Source organism: Palaemon carinicauda, chromosome 21 (assembly GCF_036898095.1).
Source record: "Palaemon carinicauda isolate YSFRI2023 chromosome 21, ASM3689809v2, whole genome shotgun sequence".
NCBI lineage: Eukaryota > Metazoa > Arthropoda > Malacostraca > Decapoda > Palaemonidae > Palaemon > Palaemon carinicauda.
The window spans coordinates 46,385,904-46,403,017 of record NC_090745.1 but is presented as its reverse complement, the minus strand read 5'-3'; the positions used below and the strand labels follow the sequence as shown (position 1 = coordinate 46,403,017).

The 17,114-nt window shown below is 35.0% G+C and overlaps 1 protein-coding gene across 1 annotated transcript; it reads left to right on the top strand.

Moving 5' to 3' along the window:
* The first annotated feature begins 1,071 nt into the window (after positions 1–1,071).
* On the top strand, positions 1,072–1,470 carry LOC137614890 (craniofacial development protein 2-like). The gene has a single exon (XM_068344548.1). The coding sequence runs from the start codon at positions 1,072–1,074 to the stop codon at positions 1,468–1,470; it is 399 nt and encodes a 132-aa protein (XP_068200649.1).
* Positions 1,471–17,114: the final 15,644 nt, after the last annotated feature.

Sequence of the window (17,114 nt, the reverse complement as noted above, 5' to 3'; positions counted from 1 at the left end):
TGGGCGGTTCTGCCTGGGGCTCTGTTCCCGAGGTCGTTAAGAGAATCCAGACTTTAATGTATTAATATATATGGCTTATTTGAAATATGAAAGAAACACGTTTAAATGTGCAAAAATTTATCATTAATCGAATGCCAAGTCCCAAACCTACCAATTAGCTACGTTGGTGAAGATGGGTTGATTTCAATTCTAAGTACAGAAAACCTGAATTTGACAGGTATATGTATAGAAGAATTGTCATTGACTTTTATCTTTCTTCGTGGCCGAGTGGTATGGTCACTGGCATACAGATATCCTGGACGAGGGTTCAAATCCCCGCCGGTCCGATATCATAGTCTTTGGGCGGTTCCGCCTGGGGCTCTGTTCCCGAGGTCGTTAAGAGAATCCAGACTTTAATGTATTAATATATATGGCTTATTTGAAATATGAAAGAAACACGTTTAAATGTGCAAAAATTTATCATTAATCGAATGCCAAGTCCCAAACCTACCAATTAGCTACGTTGGTGAAGATGGGTTGATTTCAATTCTAAGTACAGAAAACCTGAATTTGACAGGTATATGTATAGAAGAATTGTCATTGACTTTTATCTTTCTTCGTGGCCGAGTGGTATGGTCACTGGCATACAGATATCCTGGACGAGGGTTCAAATCCCCGCCGGTCCGATATCATAGTCTTTGGGCGGTTCCGCCTGGGGCTCTGTTCCCGAGGTCGTTAAGAGAATCCAGACTTTATTGTATTAATATATATGGCTTATTTGAAATATGAAAGAAACACGTTTAAATGTGCAAAAATTTATCATATATATATATTTATATATATATATATATATATATATATATATATATATATATATATATATATATATATATATATATATATATATATATATATATATATATATATATATATATATATATATATATATATATATAATCAGGAAGAACAAATGAAGGTGGAAGAGAAGGGGTAGGGATTATAATGACACCAGGAGGAGAAAAGGCTTTAACTGAGTGAAGATCCGTAAATACTAGATTGTTACTTGCAAAGTTTAAATCAAGGCAGTGCAATATGAGTAGTATAGTTTGCTATGCACTAACAAATGATTCCTCGAAGGAAGGAAAGGTGGATACAATGAAAATTGGGATTGGTGACCTCAATGCTAAAGTTGGAAGGAATAATCAAGGGATAGAGAATGTGATGGGTGTCGGGGGTCTTGCCGAAGTTGCACATGAAAATGGAGCAAATTTTATAAGTTTCTTTTTAACAAACAATGTTGTCTTTGTGCTTAGTCTTTTCGAGCATAATGACATCCGCAAATATACATGGGCTTTACCATGTGGTAATTACGAAAATCAAATAGATCATATAGCAATTAATATAGTGAGAAAGAGAAAACTAAGAGATGCAAGAAGCTCTAGAGATGCAGATATTGATAGTGATCACCAACTCATTGCCACACTGAAATGAAAACTGAAAGCGCACACAGAAACGTGGATAGAATACCTAGGTTTGATATAACTAAGCTTTTAGAAGATGAGCATATAGAAACATTTGCAATTGAAGGTAGAAATTGATTTGCAGTCTTAGAAACACTGAGAGAGGAAGAGCAGAAAATTGATGAAGAATGGGGTGATATTAAGAAAGTATATCAGTCAATTGGGAGTGAAGTTTTGGGACATGTAATTACAAAGAGAAATCCATGGATATCAAATGATACGTAGGATACTATAAAAGGGAGAAAGAAAGAAATTGATAGTTGAAAGTTTTCAAAGAAGTAATGAAAATTACAAGGTAGAAACTCTTAATTATTCCAGTATTGATAGTGAAGTCAAAAGAAAAGTCAGGAATGCCTGGAAAGAGTATTTAGACAGGAAAACAGAGGAGGCTGACAAAGCAAAGAATTCAGGGAGTGGTTATGTCGTAATAATTGCTCATAGGATTATCAATTTAATTTCTACGGGGGCAAAAAAGAAGCATATACCCTTCAAAAAGAGGGATGGATCTGTTATAAAAAGAGATGATGAAGAAAGGCAACGTTGGATGGAATACATTAATGAGGTCATGATTAGGATATATGAAGGGAATAATTTGATTGATATACTTGAAGCTGAGGAAGACCTTGATGAGATGAAATTGGCTTAAAATGAAATGACCCACAGAATGCTTACAAGATTATTTTGTAGAATGTGGCATGAAGAAGCAAAGCTGATGAATGGCAACTAGGAGTGTTGGTGAGAATTGCTAAAAAAAAAGGAGACCAGACTGATTGCAATAATTACAGAGGCATATCAATTACGTCAGTTGTCATGAAAATATATAGCATGCTTATTACAAAGTGGCTAGAGAGAAAGATTAATGAAAAACAGAGAGATGAACAAGCAGGATATAGAACAGGAGGAAGTTGCACTGACTATATTTTCATTTTGAGACCTATACAACAATGTGTAGAATATAGAAATCCACTTTTGATGGCATTTTTAGACTATGAAAAAGCCTCAATTAGTGTGCACCGGCCAGTTTTGTTGAGAGTCTTGTGTTATTATGGAGTTCCTCTTAAAAATGCAAATTTGATTAAGTCTTTTCATGAGCATGACAAGTGCAAAGTTAATGTTAATGGAGTCCTTTCAAACGAATTTCCAGTGAACAGTTGAATACTCCAAGAGAATGTGTTGTCACCTATGTTGTTTATCCTCTTCATGGATTTTGTAATGCGTAGAACAATTGGGGATGGTGGAGAAGGGTTGGACTGGATTTATAATAGGAAATTAACTGGCCTCGAGTATTCTGATGACGCTGTCCTTGTTAGCAGAACACCACTGGATTTGCAATGCTTGTTAACTAGATGCATGAAATATCACACGAGGTTGGGCTCACGATAAATAGAAGAAAGAGATGATGAGAACGGAATATGCAATGGAATATGAAATATCATTGGAAGAAGATAGGATTAATGAGGTAGAATCATTCAGATATTTAGGAACTATTATCTCTAATACCGGGTCTTTAGAATTTGAGTTTAATAAAAAATTGAAAAAGCAAATCAGACAATGGCTAGGTTAAGTAAAATTTGGAAATCAAATTGCCTGAAATTACACATAAAAATCAGGCTGTATATCAGTTTAGTGAGAACCGTGTTACTGTATGGACATGAATCATGGTATGTCAATGGAACAATCTCCAACAGATTTAGTAGAGTTGAGAACAAAGCCCTCAGAAGAATATTGGAAGTTAAATGGCAGGACAGGATTAGAAATGAAACTATAAGAGAGATTACTCAGATCCCATATGTGAATGAGATCATGGTGAGGGGTAGATGAAGATGGTTTGGACATGCTCTCTCCATTCCTCAAGAGATTAGTTCACCAAACATCTAACTGGGCTCCACCAGGTATGAGATGAGTTGGAAGACTCCGGCCTTCATGACTGAGGACTATGAAGCGTAAAGCAGATGACCAATAGAGAAGTATTGAATTGAAAGCCCAAGAGAGAGACAACTGGCGAAATCTAATCGAGGCCCTTGGTGTCAATAGGCGTAGAAGATGATGATGATGATGATGAAACCAGATATATCAATAAAGTTTATAATATTCTTAAAAAACAACATCAAATGTCAGTCATAATCATAGAGAAAACCAAACTTCCTGGACCTTTATAAAAAGTAATATTATTCTTATTGCGGTAGCCTATTAGAAACTTCCTGCCTGGCAGGAATTCGAGTGGGATTCGAGACTAACTCAAGCTCGGTAGTTTCTTGAAGTATCTACAACCTCACCATCCTTATGAGCTAAGGAGGGGTGCTTGGGAAAGTGTACAGGTCTACCTGCTGAGTTATTACCATCCATTGCTGAACCTCTCTGGTACTAGGTTGGATGGAGAGGAGGCTTGGGTGCCGACCAAAAGTATAATTATGTAGTCAGTCTCTAGGGCATTGTCACTGTCCCTTGACTTATGAGCGACAAAGAAAGAAAGAGAGATGACAAAATAAACAGACTTTCTAAAAATTATAAAAACGAAGATATTTTAAAAGACATCGAGTATCAGAAACTAATGTGACAGGTTCTCTCTTTAGCATTCTATATGGACTTACTAAGATGCATAAAGAATGAATTTCTATTCGACCCATTATGTCAGCCTATAAAATGGCTATGTATTTTGTTTCATTACCCAATGGTATCGCTTACAACCAATTTTCACTAAAATCGGTAAGAAGAAAATGTTTAACTAGTCTCGATATCTGTAAACCTGTTTATCACAGACGATTGGTTGATGTCACTTTTGTATTATTCAATCAACCTCGGCAAAATGAGAAGTTTCTGAACCATGTGTTATTATGGAGTTCCTCTTAAAAATGCAAATTTGATTAAGTCTTTTCATGAGCATGACAAGTGCAAAGTTAATGTTAATGGAGTCCTTTCAAACGAATTTCCAGTGAACAGTTGAATACTCCAAGAGAATGTGTTGTCACCTATGTTGTTTATCCTCTTCATGGATTTTGTAATGCGTAGAACAATTGGGGATGGTGGAGAAGGGTTGGACTGGATTTATAATAGGAAATTAACTGGCCTCGAGTATTCTGATGACGCTGTCCTTGTTAGCAGAACACCACTGGATTTGCAATGCTTGTTAACCAGATGCATGAAATATCACACGAGGTTGGGCTCACGATAAATAGAAGAAAGAGATGATGAGAACGGAATATGCAATGGAATATGAAATATCATTGGAAGAAGATAGGATTAATGAGGTAGAATCATTCAGATATTTAGGAACTATTATCTCTAATACCGGGTCTTTAGAATTTGAGTTTAATAAAAAATTGAAAAAGCAAATCAGACAATGGCTAGGTTAAGTAAAATTTGGAAATCAAATTGCCTGAAATTACACATAAAAATCAGGCTGTATATCAGTTTAGTGAGAACCGTGTTACTGTATGGACATGAATCATGGTATGTCAATGGAACAATCTCCAACAGATTTAGTAGAGTTGAGAACAAAGCCCTCAGAAGAATATTGGAAGTTAAATGGCAGGACAGGATTAGAAATGAAACTATAAGAGAGATTACTCAGATCCCATATGTGAATGAGATCATGGTGAGGGGTAGATGAAGATGGTTTGGACATGCTCTCTCCATTCCTCAAGAGATTAGTTCACCAAACATCTAACTGGGCTCCACCAGGTATGAGATGAGTTGGAAGACTCCGGCCTTCATGACTGAGGACTATGAAGCGTAAAGCAGATGACCAATGGAGAAGTATTGAATTGAAAGCCCAAGAGAGAGACAACTGGCGAAATCTAATCGAGGCCCTTGGTGTCAATAGGCGTAGAAGATGATGATGATGATGATGAAACCAGATATATCAATAAAGTTTATAATATTCTTAAAAAACAACATCAAATGTCAGTCATAATCATAGAGAAAACCAAACTTCCTGGACCTTTATAAAAAGTAATATTATTCTTATTGCGGTAGCCTATTAGAAACTTCCTGCCTGGCAGGAATTCGAGTGGGATTCGAGACTAACTCAAGCTCGGTAGTTTCTTGAAGTATCTACAACCTCACCATCCTTATGAGCTAAGGAGGGGTGCTTGGGAAAGTGTACAGGTCTACCTGCTGAGTTATTACCATCCATTGCTGAACCTCTCTGGTACTAGGTTGGATGGAGAGGAGGCTTGGGTGCCGACCAAAAGTATAATTATGTAGTCAGTCTCTAGGGCATTGTCACTGTCCCTTGACTTATGAGCGACAAAGAAAGAAAGAGAGATGACAAAATAAACAGACTTTCTAAAAATTATAAAAACGAAGATATTTTAAAAGACATCGAGTATCAGAAACTAATGTGACAGGTTCTCTCTTTAGCATTCTATATGGACTTACTAAGATGCATAAAGAATGAATTTCTATTCGACCCATTATGTCAGCCTATAAAATGGCTATGTATTTTGTTTCATTACCCAATGGTATCGCTTACAACCAATTTTCACTAAAATCGGTAAGAAGAAAATGTTTAACTAGTCTCGATATCTGTAAACCTGTTTATCACAGACGATTGGTTGATGTCACTTTTGTATTATTCAATCAACCTCGGCAAAATGAGAAGTTTCTGAACCATGTGTTATTATGGAGTTCCTCTTAAAAATGCAAATTTGATTAAGTCTTTTCATGAGCATGACAAGTGCAAAGTTAATGTTAATGGAGTCCTTTCAAACGAATTTCCAGTGAACAGTTGAATACTCCAAGAGAATGTGTTGTCACCTATGTTGTTTATCCTCTTCATGGATTTTGTAATGCGTAGAACAATTGGGGATGGTGGAGAAGGGTTGGACTGGATTTATAATAGGAAATTAACTGGCCTCGAGTATTCTGATGACGCTGTCCTTGTTAGCAGAACACCACTGGATTTGCAATGCTTGTTAACCAGATGCATGAAATATCACACGAGGTTGGGCTCACGATAAATAGAAGAAAGAGATGATGAGAACGGAATATGCAATGGAATATGAAATATCATTGGAAGAAGATAGGATTAATGAGGTAGAATCATTCAGATATTTAGGAACTATTATCTCTAATACCGGGTCTTTAGAATTTGAGTTTAATAAAAAATTGAAAAAGCAAATCAGACAATGGCTAGGTTAAGTAAAATTTGGAAATCAAATTGCCTGAAATTACACATAAAAATCAGGCTGTATATCAGTTTAGTGAGAACCGTGTTACTGTATGGACATGAATCATGGTATGTCAATGGAACAATCTCCAACAGATTTAGTAGAGTTGAGAACAAAGCCCTCAGAAGAATATTGGAAGTTAAATGGCAGGACAGGATTAGAAATGAAACTATAAGAGAGATTACTCAGATCCCATATGTGAATGAGATCATGGTGAGGGGTAGATGAAGATGGTTTGGACATGCTCTCTCCATTCCTCAAGAGATTAGTTCACCAAACATCTAACTGGGCTCCACCAGGTATGAGATGAGTTGGAAGACTCCGGCCTTCATGACTGAGGACTATGAAGCGTAAAGCAGATGACCAATGGAGAAGTATTGAATTGAAAGCCCAAGAGAGAGACAACTGGCGAAATCTAATCGAGGCCCTTGGTGTCAATAGGCGTAGAAGATGATGATGATGATGATGAAACCAGATATATCAATAAAGTTTATAATATTCTTAAAAAACAACATCAAATGTCAGTCATAATCATAGAGAAAACCAAACTTCCTGGACCTTTATAAAAAGTAATATTATTCTTATTGCGGTAGCCTATTAGAAACTTCCTGCCTGGCAGGAATTCGAGTGGGATTCGAGACTAACTCAAGCTCGGTAGTTTCTTGAAGTATCTACAACCTCACCATCCTTATGAGCTAAGGAGGGGTGCTTGGGAAAGTGTACAGGTCTACCTGCTGAGTTATTACCATCCATTGCTGAACCTCTCTGGTACTAGGTTGGATGGAGAGGAGGCTTGGGTGCCGACCAAAAGTATAATTATGTAGTCAGTCTCTAGGGCATTGTCACTGTCCCTTGACTTATGAGCGACAAAGAAAGAAAGAGAGATGACAAAATAAACAGACTTTCTAAAAATTATAAAAACGAAGATATTTTAAAAGACATCGAGTATCAGAAACTAATGTGACAGGTTCTCTCTTTAGCATTCTATATGGACTTACTAAGATGCATAAAGAATGAATTTCTATTCGACCCATTATGTCAGCCTATAAAATGGCTATGTATTTTGTTTCATTACCCAATGGTATCGCTTACAACCAATTTTCACTAAAATCGGTAAGAAGAAAATGTTTAACTAGTCTCGATATCTGTAAACCTGTTTATCACAGACGATTGGTTGATGTCACTTTTGTATTATTCAATCAACCTCGGCAAAATGAGAAGTTTCTGAACCATGATAATAACCAACACCAAAATATGAAGTTCACTATGAAAAGGGAAACCAACAACTTTTTACCTTTCTCAAATACCAACGTAAACAGAGACAACGGGGAATTTACTACTTCTGTGTATCGGAAACAAATATACGCTGGAATTACTAATAATTTCTATAGTTCATGCTTTAATCATTATGAATTGAACTCTAGGTACACTTTGGTTTATAGGGCTCCTTGTCATTCCTCAAGTTGGTCTATCTTTCATAATCAGAGTCTGTCATGAAAATTTTCAAACAAATCTCATATCATGAAAATATGGTGCTCTAACCAACATCCTCCTATAATATCTATAAAGTAAAATATGTTCAACACTATTCCTTTTACTTCAGATAAAAAATATCCAACTGAGAACACGAATTCGGTTGCCTTAACATCCTATTAATTCTAATGAATCCACTCCAGATTGGTGTATTCTTTGGCTGCAAGTACAAACTGCAGACCTTCATGAAATCCAACATTATACATAAATTCAAGTGTTAGGAATGTCCTGGTATCTACGTTGGATCTTGTAGCAGGTTACTACCAATGAGATACTGTAGTCATAGGATATTCAGCTACAGAACGGGTCAGAAGATGTGTAAACCAGAATCGTTCGTAGGTTGGGGCCATGTTTGGGTCATTCCTTCTCCCTTTCCTCCGTTGGAAAATATTATGGTTCGGTGAGCACTTGACCTCCTTGTTTTTTTCAATAATATTAATTCTAATTTTTGCGAATAATATTGATATGTATATATATATATATATATATATATATATATATATATATATATATATATATATATATATATATATATATATATATATATGCATACATATATATATATATATATATATATATATATATATATATATATATATATATATATATATATATATATATATATATATATATATATATGTATATATATATATACATACATATACATACATACATACATATATATATATATATATATATATATATATATATATATATATATATATATATATATATATATATATATATATATATAGATATATATATAATCCAAATGCTTTTCATCCCCTGAATGGAAATCAAATACATCGTTTACTTTTAGTACATTACAAATTTACCTATTAGATATTAGCTTAAATATTTCTCGCTCACAAAACAATTGTTGCGTTGAACAACACACTGCATATACAACAGAATATTCCCGTTCAATGAGATATAATTATATTCCCCGAGTGTTTCAAAAATAAACCATCAAAACTGGCAGTAAATTAATATCCAATAGCTATTAAAATGAGCTCGATCAGATGATTGAATTATGCGGTCAGTGCATGCAAACAGCTCTAAAAGAATGACTCATTATGCATAGTAATTATACTTTATCGTACGAAATTGAACTCAAATATTCACCTAATTAAGATATATTTTTCATTATTTCAACCATGTTTGCAATTGTCCTTAAGAGAACTTCTAATTAGGAGTAAATCATTTCAATGAAATGTTTGAGTAATGTAATGAATTGAATTTTGGGATCCTTTTAGAATCTGTGGTCTGTATCTCATATCCACTTCCCCTTGTTGTTGTTGTTGTTGTTGTTGTTGTTGTTGTTGTTGTTGTTGTTGTTCTATCATAAAAATCACCAAGTAGCTATATTAATTGGCCTTCCGTTTTTGTCTTTTGAGGTCTTTGTTTTTGAACTAGAACTCTACCTTTCAGTCTTTACCAAAAAGAAGACAGACAATTTTCTTGTGGCATCGGAAAGAGAACTGAGATTGAACACTACGGACGAGTAAATAGAACTGAAGCTTTAGACAGCGCAAGATTGTCCCAACCGAGACAAACACTTTATATCTGGCTGTATACTGTACAACTAATTTCTTAAACTCGGTTTGTACTTTCACTTTTGCTGATTAACATAGCTAGGTCATTGTGTTAGTAATATTGCTTGGTTGGTGAACTTGCTTTATGTCCTAAATCATGGTCTTCTGTTAATTATAAAGAGACATTCCTGTTAGTACTAAAGAAACATTTCTGTGGGAAATACTTGCAGTAGCCTTTGACTACTGGAAGGTTAGACCGTCATGTATGTAATTAAACCATATTGGCCTTAAAAGGGCCAGACTGCAATACATAAAAAAAAACCTAATGACCTTAAAAAAATCACATTACCATATTTGTGAACAAACACCAAGGTGAATGATGATATATAAACCAAACTGAGATAGTACAGCATGTAAGCAAAGCCCAATAACTTTCAGAACATCAGATTCTAATATTTATAAACAAATTGTATACTTATTTATAAGTGACAAGGAAGACCCACCTCAGACAGACCTTTAAATCTTCACTATACAAACAGCATTTAGAAATTCACACCCGAATGTAAATAAACAAATCACAATGACTTTCAGAATGACAGATTACTGTTTCCTTTCTCTCATAGTCATTGCAAGAAATCAGGAACAGATATGTTCAATATAAGTTAGCTATTTATATCAAGAATTCCCAAGTGTTACTTATAGATACATAATCACAGGATGTTTTGGGTGAGGAATGATGTTCAAAACTTTTAATTTGGTGTTAAGAGATCAGTGTTTTGTAATAACTCTGAGACCTGATAGATGTTGATGCTAAGAGAGCATTAAGACCAGGTAAGGCTTTTTTTGTTTTTGTAGGTGATTTCAAAGCTCATCATAGGGAGTGGGTAAATTTGTTTCTCCTACTGATCGCCATCGCTTATGAGCTTAGGACATTGCCAGTGAATCAGGCTGTAAGCAAATCATAAGTGAAACTAATCACAGGTCTGGTAACTGCTTGGCCCTCGTATACACCAGTTAGGACATCTGATTGTGCCTTGATTTCATGAGTACTGAAAAATGAGCAGCCTGTCCTGATGTGTCATACTCGTGGAAGATTTATATGAAATCTCAAGCAGACTTGAATGGCATTTTGAGTGATCTCTTTAGACTGAATTGGTCAAAATTGCATAATAGTGTTGAGCCTGTTGTTCCTTTGAATAAGATTCTAGTCAACATAATTGATGGGCATATCCCTTCTCAGGTGCTCAGGTAACGAGTGAGAGACAAACCCTGGTTCAGTTATGATTGTAGACATGATTATTTAGTGAAGTAGGAGGCCTATCATATTTAGAAAGGTAACAGGTCAGATGTGACTTGGAATAACAATACTCAGCTTAGAGCTTTTGCTCTGAGAGTTTATGCTTCCACTGAAGAGTAATACACTTTAACCATAAAATAAATCCTTTCTGGCACAACCCAGAAACATAAGATGTGGGCATCTCTTAAATTTGCACTCTTTGGTGTAGATGCAACAGTTCCTCCTTTACTTAAGCCAGATGGCTGAGTCACTCACTGTCCAAAGAAAAAGGTAAACATATTGGTTGACATGTTTGCCAGTAAGCAGAGAAAGGAGAAACTCAATCTTCCTCATTCCTGTTTACCTGAGGATAAACTAACCAGTTTAGCTTTTCGATATCGTGAAATTAAAGCTTTCTTGATGGACCTTGTTGTTTATGGAAATGCAGACCCAAAAGGTACTTTTCCTTTGTTTTTTATAATGAATGCAGAAATCTTATCTCCAAAGCTATGTTATTTTCCGCAAGTTAGCAAAAAGAATTTCATTTAGCACTTGATGGAGATATGGTATTGTTACTTCATTATATAAATGCGTTTGTGCTATCTCAAGTCCAAATTTTATGAATTTTTAACGTCTTTTGGCAAAACGTCTTAATAGGTATGCTGAAGGTAATCATCTGTTCCCTAATTTGCAATATGGTTTTGTAAGTCCTTGGGGCAATAGCTGCCCTTATACAATTATAAATGCTGTGCAGAAAAATCCCTTTATTGTGGTCAAGAAGTTAATATGATTGGCCTAGATTTTAGTGCTGCCATTGACCGTGTTAATCATGAGGTCCTTGTTTTCAAACTCAAACATTTAGCAGTGGTTGGATCTTTCCTTAGCATCATTATTGAATTTTTGAGTAATAGATCGCAGAAGGTTGTTGATGGGCACCATAGTAGGTATAGGAATATGATCTTTAGTGTTCCTCAGGGTTGTGATCTTGGCCCATTACTTTTCATACTATATACGCATGACAGGTAGTTTGGCTTAGAAAACAAGCCATTTGCATATGCAGAGGATACTAATTTCTTAGCTTCAATTCCATCTCATAAATGTAGATCTGGGTTTGCTGAATCCCTTAATAAGAGATCTAGCTAAAGCTAGGGCACTGTGCAAATTATGAGGCATGAAGTTGAATCCTAACAAAATTCGAAGAATGATTGTAGGTTAAGGGCAGTGGCTCCTCAGCATCCGGATCTATCCACTGATAATGTCTCTTTAACTCAGTCCGAATCTTTTAAAATTTTAGTTGTGATTTTCGACAGTAAATTTACTTTTGAGGAACACATTAGGTCTGTCTCTTTTTCAAATAAAAAAAAAATTACTTATTGAGAAAGTCTTTTAAAATCGAAGATCAATCTATATTATTCTACCTTATTTCAAGTATCATTCTGCTGTCAAGTTTTCAGTGGCAGATTCTCATATTGATTTGTTAGACAGGAACTTACGGTCTATCAAATTTCCTATTCCTGATCTAGATATTAATCATTGACACTGTCATTCACTTAGTTCGTTATGCATGTTGCATAAGATTTTTTATAATTCTGACCATCCTTTACTTCCAGATCTTCCCAGACAGTACCATCCTGTAATATACTAGGTATGCAGTTACCTCTAATTGTGATGCCTTCTCCATCACGAGCCTCAATACTGCACAGTAGCTTATTCCAGAAGTTTTATTCCAGCTGTAACCAAGTTGTGGAATGGTCTTCCTAATCAGGCAGTTGAATCGGGGAACTTCAAAAGTTCAAACTTTCAGTAAATATTTGTATGTTGAACAGGCTGAAATAGGTCTCTTTTTATAGTTCACAAATGAAAAATCTGTTTTAATGTTGTTATTGTGCTTAATATATTTTATTTCATTTGTTCATTACTTTTCTTGTCATCTATTAAGCAGAAGGCAATGCTCACTAAAAGGGCGAGCAGAAGGCAAGGCCTACAAAAAAAGGCAAGCAGAGGGCAATGCCCACTTATTTCCTTTTTTCCTTTCCTCAATAGGTTATTTTTTCCTGTTGGAGCCCTTAGGCTTATAGCATCCTGATTTTGCAGCTAGGGTTGTAACTTAGCTGGTAGTTGTAATAATAATAATAATAATAATAATAATAATAATAATAATAATAATAATAATAATAATAATAATAATAGACCGAAAGTTCTTGACCAACAAATTAAGATGAGAATCAGCAGCTGAAAACTAAATAGGATACCAATATTCGATACAAGGTTGAATGAAAAAATTGAAACATTTCTTCTGAATAGATTTTATCATTGAAAATCTTAAACTTTCTCAATGTGCCATTTGCTCTGAAAGTGAAAAAGAAGCAGACCAAACGTGTCTATGAAAAGTATATTTGCAATCAAGAATCTCAATAAAAATTTAAAGGAGTTGTGTATAGATAAGGACTAAAATCGCAAGTGTTTCTATTGCTGGTAGGGCGAGATGTGAGGATTCTTACATTTCTAAGCTGAGGGCGTCTGGCGGGACTTGAATAATTCCTCAGGTAGGGAATGTCATCTTTGGCTAGAGAGAGGGGTATGATTCGACATGGTAACATAAAAACTGACTAAAATAGCTCTTACACAATCAGGAATAAAAGCTAAAATCCCAAAATACCTCGTTGGTTGGCTGAAGAAGATGGAGGGGCTAACATCAGGGAGGAGAGAATTTCTAGGGATATTTCTTGAGTGAGAACTGCCCTCGACCTACTTAAAATGATACTTTTGAGTTTTGTTAGTGTTCAACTTCATGCCCCATAATGCACCATGCACTAACTTTTAGATCTCTATTAAGGGAATCGGTAATCCCAGATCTACATCCAGGCGATGGAATTTATGCTTAAAAAGTAGCATCATCTGCATTTGCAATGAGCTTGTTTTTTAAGCTAAACTACATATCATTTGTATATAGTATGAAAAGTAATGGGCCAAGAACATTGCCCTTAGGGACACCAGATATTCTGTTCCTCTACTCACTGCAATATATTACTTAAGAAGTAAGGAAATACCCACCTATTCCCAATATTTGAGTTTGAAAACAAGGGCCTCTTCATTAACAAGGCCAAAGGCAGTGCTAAAATCAAGGCTAACCATATGAATTCCCAGACCACAATCAAGGAAATTCTGTACAGCATTGGTAATTAACCCTGGATAGGTACGGTCCTCGGACACCCCTTTAAGGGTATACTCGGACGCGAACGACCCCGACGCCAAAAAAAATTCTTGAAAAATCAGTTTTTGCAGTAACCTCCTTTTTTCTTTTGCCAAAAAAAACTTCAATGAATGCTTAAAACAACTGTAAAGATAAATACTACTCATCTGCAGAAAAACTATTTTTTATAAATATTTTAAAAAATTAAGTAGAAAAAAAAAAGACCTGACATAAAAATTCATAAAAAAAAAGTTTATACATATATACACAAATCCTTTTAGGAATTGATTCTTGAATGTTTAGGACACATCTTGATGTATTTTGGATGAAGTCAGACCCATGGAGGTGAAGATCTGAAATGAGAAAAAAAGGGTAACTTTTTTTGGCCAAAAAAATTTGTCCAAATTTCATGAATTTTTTTGGGTACCCAAATGAAATAGGAAGTGGCTAATTTTTTTAGGGAATAAACATATGTTATCCTAAAATAGAAATATGTAAAAAAATCTTCATTATTTTGTAAATTACATTTATATCAGGGGCCATATCTAAAGGTAATTTTTTGAGTACTTGGAAATTTCGTAAAAAAATACATATATTTAATATATAATATGATATTTATGCAGGTAAAAATATACCAAAATATCACAAATTCTATAGGGAACAAGAATATATATAGATAGGGCAGCTTACGCTTCGGATATGTCCACAAAATGGCCGCCAACCACACTGACTCAGACTCCCTAATCTGCCACTTGAAATGTAGGAAGGGTATGTCAATTTCAAGGTGTTATTTACTAATCTAATTATTATTGGATATGCATAAAAATTGTATGGTGGGTTGCTGGATAATTGTCGATTATTTTACGACTATAAAATTAAAATTCTGACCCAAAAAAATTTTTTTGAAGGGAAATAAAATCGAAAAAAAAAATGTAAAACAATATTTTAGCTAAAAAAATTTGATGATATTCAATCAAAAAAAAAGTAAACAAAATTTTCCGACAAATAAACATCTAGAGGAATCATTACTCTGTGATAGTTCCTTAGTACGTAGTAATTTTGAAAGAATTGGGAAAAAAACGAAAAAATGGCAATCACCGGAAAATCGAACACATACCTATATATACGCCATATCTGGCTAAAAAAAAGATAGGCATGGGTAGCCAGATCATCTAGAAACACTTTCCAACACTATAAAAATATAAGTTTTGCGACACTACTTGCCAATTCCTTACGGTAACATGACTAAGCAAAAAAATGCAAAACAAATAAAAAGGGGCACTCGTGGAAAAATGGCCATTCTAATATACGGCATTTCAGAAAAAAAAAATTTCAGCCACGTGCTAGGCAAACCATCAAGGCATATTTTCCGACAAATAAACATATAAATGAAATATTACTCTGTGATAGTTTCTTAGTACGTAGTAATTTTGAAAGAAATGGGAAAAAACGAAAAAATGGCAATCACAGGAAAATCGAACACATACTTATATATACGCCATATCTGGCTAAAAAAAAAATAGGCATGGGTAGCCAGATCATCTAGAAACACTCTCCAACACTATAAAAATATAAGTTTTGCGACACTACTTGCCAATTCCTTACGGTAACATGACTAAGCAAAAAAATGCAAAACAAATAAAAAGGGGCACTCGCGGAAAAATGCCCAACATTCTAATATACGGCATCTCAGATAAAAAAAAAAGACATGCACGTGTTAGCCCAACCATCAAGGCACACTTTCTAACACATAAACATGAAAAAAAAATCAATAATATACGGCAATTCCTTACTACGTAGTAAATTTTTACAAATATTGAAAAAAAAACAGAAATTGGCAACCGCAGTTAAATACCCAATATAGCAATAACTACGTCGTATCTGACAAAAACAAAATCACGCATGGGTAGCCAGATCATCTAGACACACTTTCCAACATTAAAAAAGCAAAAGTTTTACGACACTATTTCGCAATATCTTACGGAAAAATGACTTGGCAAAAAAATAAAAAAAAATTAAAAAGGGACACTCGCGGTAAAATGCCCGACATTCTAATATACGACATCTCAGATAAAAAAAAAGACATGCACGTGTTAGCCCAACCATCAAGGCACACTTTCTAACACATAAACATGAAAAAAAAATGAATAATATACGGCAATTCCTTACTACGTAGTAATTTTTACAAATATTGAAAAAAAAACAGAAATTGGTAACCGCAGTTAAATACCCAATATACCAATAACTACGTCGTATCTGACAAAAACAAAGTCATGCATGGGTAGCCAGATCATCTAGACACACTTTCCAACACTAAACAAGCAAAAGTTTTACGACACTATTTGGCAATATCTTACGGAAAAATGACTTGGCAAAAAAATGAAAAAAAATGAAAAAGGGGCACTCGCGGTAAAATGGTCCTCGTGGTGATGAACGACATTTTAACTAAAAAAAAAAACATGCACATGGTAGCCAAACAATCCACCAAGACTTTCCACAACTGATAACCTATACAAGTTGCACCATTCTACGACAATTTCATAATACGTAATAACTTTGATAATTATTCAAACTACCTCAGAAGGGTAAACTCGGACGCGAACGACCCCGACGCGTCTCAGAAATCGGGGAAGGAGTACAGCTACGGCAACGCACATCTGGACACTACTAGAGCGTGTAGGGGAGACACCTCCTGCAGGTCGATCACCCACAAATTCAGTCACAGGGGTGAGTCACGTGAGAAAAACCTGTTTTTTTTTGACGCTCGGGGTCGCAAACGACCCACCGTACCTATCCAGGGTTAATTGTAAGAAGGGTATCCCGTGCTCCAAGGCCTTTACGAAGCCAAATTGTAAACTAGGGAACAGATTATCATATTCAGCATATCTATTTGAATGTTTTGCCAAA